The sequence below is a fragment of the Vulpes lagopus genome, chromosome 8 (genome assembly GCF_018345385.1).
Source record: "Vulpes lagopus strain Blue_001 chromosome 8, ASM1834538v1, whole genome shotgun sequence".
NCBI classification, from domain to species: domain Eukaryota; kingdom Metazoa; phylum Chordata; class Mammalia; order Carnivora; family Canidae; genus Vulpes; species Vulpes lagopus.
Window position 1 is genome coordinate 10,896,305 of NC_054831.1, and position 4,919 is coordinate 10,901,223.

Below are 4,919 nucleotides of genomic sequence, written 5' to 3' on the forward strand. Positions count from 1 at the left end.
TTATGTTCTGTCTCCATTTCTGATATTTCCCACACATTTCTTCTCCCATCCCTTCTATTCCCTTTCACTATTATTTATATTCCCCAAATGAATGAGACCATATAATGTTTGTCCTTCTTCGATTGACTTACTTCACTCAGTATAATACCCCAGTTCCATCCACGTTGAAGCAAATGGTGGGTATTTGTCATTTCTAATGGCTGAGTAATATTCCATTGTATACATAAACCACATCTTCTTTATCCATCATCTTTCGATGGACACCGAGGCTCCTTCCACAGTTTGGCTATTGTGGACATTGCTGCTAGAAACATCGGGGTGCAGGTGTCCCGGCGTTTCACTGCATCTGTATCTTTGGGGTAAATCCCCAGCAGTGCAATTGCTGGGTCGTAGGGCAGGTCTATTTTTACATAAATAAACACTGAGCTATGGATCTCTAATGGAGCTATGGATTTTCTAATTTTTGTTTTGTATGACTTTGACTTAAAAAACAAAACAAAAACCCTTTCCATTATAATTCATATAGAATGAGATCCAGGACCATAGGAAACAGAGATAAGGGGAACAGCCAGGCAGAGGTGAATGGGGAAATATGATTTCCCCTCTAAGTTTTATATTTACAATACCTTTAAATATTTTAAAAATCTTTTAAATACATATCTTAATAAGTGCTATATAACTTGATCAACAAGCAATTTTTATTTTATTTTATTTTCAATATTTACTTTTACCATCATTTTTCTCTTTTACAGGATAATTACAACAGTGTAGGAAACAAAGGATATAGAAGAAGAATGTTAAATTGTTTTGGACAAATAGCTCGCTGCTTATAAAAAGTCCATATAACCTCATTCCTCTGAACACAATATCATACATCATACTAAACATGAATAGCTTATAGGGAATTAGTATTAAATAGAAGAAACACAAAAAAACATATATATATATATATATAAATAACATAAAATAGAGTTTGACTCTAATGTGATGCTTAACAAAGCAAACTATGATGCAATATGTATCAACTTCATTAATTGGACAAGTCCCCTGAAGCACAAGTCAAGTATGTGCTAAACTCTCAACCACCAACTCCAGCTAGATTCTTTTTGTTCATGGGTTCTGTCCAATTCCATTCCAGAGAGCATCAGCTTTTTACATCTTCTTGACTCTATGGCTGTAGAGAAAAAAAAAAAAGAAGGAAAAAATAAGCAAAAACAGGGCAACCAGCTGGGAGGAATGGCTTTTGTGCCTGAAGGTTGCCCCTCACTCCCTAATCTCATCTCAGGGTGGTATGGCCGTAGACGATGCCAGCAGCTCAGAGTCCAGAGGAGATAATCGAGGTTCAGAGAGGAAGGGCCTTGCCCAATGTAACTCAGCTAGCTGATGACAGAAACAGGACCAAACACTTATATCTTTAAGTTCAGTGCCTGCTGCACCTTTGTGTTAGGTGACTTCTGTTCATATTGATAAAATGTTATTCTCTATTATCATTGATGTGGTTTGACTCAAATGTCCCCCCTTAAAATTCTACAGTACTGGGGTGCCTGAATGGCTCAGTCAGTTAAATGTCTGACTCATGATTTTGGCTCAGGTCATGATCTCAGGGTTGTGAGATCGAGCCCTGCATCAGCCTCCACACTCAGCAGGGAGTCTGCTTGAGATTCTCTCAAATAAATAAATCAATCCTTAAAAACAATAAAATCAATACAATTCTATAGTGCTTAGGCATAAGGGTCCCAGCGAGCCTGTGATCCAGCATGGCCCTTGCCCCAGACATTTGAAGAGGAGCCAATGGCAAATGTCCCATACCTGAGGAGACGCACAGTCCGTTTCACCCATTTCTTCTTTGGATCTGCACACACAGCCTTTTTTTTCTTCGTGTAAAAGCTAAACAAACAAACAAACAAACAAACAAACAAACTCAGAAAATGTGATTCGTGCTTAAAGAGTTTCGAATGGCTATTTCATAGAGCATGCAATGGAAATTTTGTATTCCAATGGACTGCTCTACCCACTAAGAATTTTATTTCAGAGGTGAAACATCACACCAAATAAAAATTGTTTCTTATAAAGCTTGCTGCAAGAAATGAGAGGATTCTCTCTTACATTCTCTGTATAAATAGATGTGCAATGACTGGAAAATAAGTCTCAGAACTGTAATTTAATTTTGTTGCTGGTGGTTACACAAAATATGTGTATATCCAACCAATGACCGATATCATTTTAAAGTATAACATCCTATATGAATCAAGAATAGTACATTTGAAAGTATAATAACTCTGAGTTTTTACATACAGCCCCAACCATTCTCTGGTAGAAGATGCTCCTTTCAAAATTTGTCTCTCGTATTTTCCCGAGATGGCATGTTAGTAGCTAATAAGTATATCTTAAAAAGTGATTTTGCCCTCAACTCTGTTTTTTTTTTTAAGAACCAAGCTTTTACCTTATTCTAGTCCTATCTAAACTTTGAAATACATATGTACTATCAAAACAAGCATATCTTTGCCACATCAATTATTTCTGAAACTCCAGAAAGGTAAACATTTTTATACTTGAAATTCTCACATATTCCTAACACAATTGAATGACAGTCAATTAATAACTTACATAACGGCATTGATGTCACAAGCTTCATTGGCCAGCTGTTGTGTGAAGCCCATGATAGATCCGGGAGGAACGATATGTTCTGTATATCGAAGACAGCAATCAAAGTTGCTTGCTGCTGAAAAGAAATTAAAAGGATTGAGTCCACATGAATGAATGTATCCTCTAATAGGTATTATGGAACTACTTGAAGTTGTGATTGTATATGGTAAAGAAGCTACTTAGAGAAACAGTTCCAATGTCTTTGAGGCCTGATTTAATGTAGTTTCCAGCTCTCTTAAAAAAAAAAAAAAAAAAGGCTTATGTGATGGGTGATTTGGGTTCAATAATATAGTTTAGAAGCCTATGACTTCTAACAAAAGGAATATCTTTAGTGAGAAACACAAACTAATAGTGTTTTATTTAAGATCATTATAACCACTCAAGAATAGGAGTATCTTCCACTTGGAGAAATACTTATAATCTTCCAAATTCAGAAAATGAATAAATATGGAGATTTCAGCCTATTACTTGGCTACCAAGCATTGAGAGGAGGGGAATGATAAGAAGTTACAAAGGAAAATGCACTTCATAGGAGCTGCAAAAGCACTTTGCAACTATATTGGTGGAAATATTTTATTTTGGCCATAAAAATTCAATACGTGCATTTTCAGGAATGCACCTGTCGCTAAAAGGGATGTACTCGCATAGTCAAAAAGCAATATTCAGACACTACCCCAGGTTAAATTATAACCTACTGTAAGGTAAGGGATAAATACTATCTCTACGTTGTCCAAAAATAGCCCAAAACCATGTAAGGATGGAGAAGTCAGATTCTATAATCTGCCCCTAAAGGATGAGTTTTGAACTCTACTAAAACTATTTAGGTGGAAAGTGAAAATGTTGGAAAAGTGGGACTGCTTCCCGCATTTCAGAATGACCTCATTCACTGGTAACATTACACAACTTACATCACTCCTAGAAATAGCACTTAGGCCTTGTTTTGGACCTTGAGGGTCTCTAAGAGTCCAGCCTGCACCAAATATCTGCTGGGATTGACAGCAGAGAAAAAGCCTAATCACCAGCAATAACCATTCCCTCCTTACTCACCAATGAGCTGACAACTCCCATCACTTCCGAAGACTTTCTAGCACCCTCCTATTCCTTGGGGACACCCACGTGAGCTCAAGGCTGAGGAGAATGAAAACAGTTCCTCCACCTGTGTTAGCAGAAAGAGTGATACTTACCTTCTGACTTGCTGCAGAGGTGGAGTAGCAGCACTGACATCATCAAAGCAGCCAGGAGCAAATTCTTGCTATTACACATCATTTTCAGCTCAAAGAATAGATCTGCTCAGTGCTGGGTACCCAGTGCCCTGAGAGTGCTGCTAGGTTCTGATAGCAGCCTGGGTCTGGGATGGCCCTACTTATAGCAAATATTGGGAATGTACACAGAAGGCGTGTTCTAACATGGGTTTTCCCCCATTGATCAACCTGCCCCATCATGTCGTCACAAAGAAAAACCACAGGGAAAACTTCCTGCCTTTCCCTAATGTTGGGAAGCCGTGAAGGTCAGGGTGAGGGGGTGGTGTTTGAGAAGGGGAAAAGCCTGCTAAATCCTTTGGGTTTTCAAAGAGGGAAGAGGGAAAAGCAGCACTGCCCTGTGGCTCAGGAATGGTTTTCATGTAGTTTTAATTTAATCTTTTGTTTCTGAAAAGAGAGGACAAGGATTAACAGGGATACAAAGGTCAGCCCTACACAGAAACATTACAGGACATTCTATTGTTACATTCTATTTGCTTTCCAGAGTCAATTGGGAGCAGGAGGATGAGGTGGAATGCCAGGCATACCTGGGGATGCATTTATAATTGCATAGTTGGGGATCCCTGGGTGGCGCAGCGGTTTGGCGCCTGCCTTTGGCCCAGGGCGCGATCCTGGAGACCCGGGATCGAATCCCACGTCGGGCTCCCGGTGCATGGAGCCTGCTTCTCCCTCTGCCTATGTCTCTGCCTCTCTCTCTCTCTGTGACTATCATAAATAAAAATTAAAAAAAAATAAAAAATAAAAAAAAATAAAAATAAAAAAATAAAAAATATAATTGCATAGTTGGTGCTCAGCTGTCACCAAGACCTGGAATTTCTAGGCTACCATTCAGATTAGGTAATATGGCAATGCTATAGTAGTGTTCCTAATTTTGGTGGAAAATACCAGCCTCAAATAAGACTCAATCCTCAGCTTCATCATGTCAATTCTAAGAATATTCTACATTTGCATAACTCTAATCAATATTGCAGCCCAGAAAATAATCCCCACATGCCCTTACCTCTGCATGCTGAG

The 4,919-nt window shown here is 38.6% G+C and overlaps 1 protein-coding gene across 2 annotated transcripts; it reads right to left on the reverse strand.

The window, feature by feature from the left end:
- Window positions 1-862: 862 nt before the first annotated feature.
- On the reverse strand, window positions 863-3,969 carry CCL20 (C-C motif chemokine ligand 20). 2 transcript variants are annotated; one of them, XM_041764837.1, is made up of 4 exons: window positions 3,831-3,969; window positions 2,608-2,719; window positions 1,810-1,887; window positions 863-1,174 (listed from the first exon to the last, which is right to left on the reverse strand). In XM_041764837.1, the coding sequence occupies exons 1-4, from the start codon at window positions 3,910-3,912 to the stop codon at window positions 1,153-1,155; spliced, it is 294 nt and encodes a 97-aa protein (XP_041620771.1). In that variant the 5' UTR covers window positions 3,913-3,969; the 3' UTR covers window positions 863-1,152. The 2 variants fall into 2 exon arrangements, with proteins under 2 accessions (XP_041620771.1, XP_041620770.1); XM_041764836.1 differs by having other exon boundaries at window positions 2,608-2,722.
- Between the last annotated feature and the right edge of the window lie 950 nt (window positions 3,970-4,919).

What these genes read in the sequence shown, in the direction of transcription:
- CCL20 (XM_041764836.1), bottom strand. Translation starts at nt 3,912, where the DNA reads ATGATGTGTAATAGCAAGAATTTGCTCCTGGCTGCTTTGATGATGTCA. An exon ending in TGTGACATCAATGCCGTTAT is followed by an intron (nt 1,888 to 2,607) that starts GTAAGTTATTAA and finishes TTGTTTGTTTAG; the next exon opens with CTTTTACACGAAGAAAAAAA. An exon ending in CGGACTGTGCGTCTCCTCAG is followed by an intron (nt 1,175 to 1,809) that starts GTATGGGACATT and finishes TTTTCTCTACAG; the next exon opens with CCATAGAGTCAAGAAGATGT.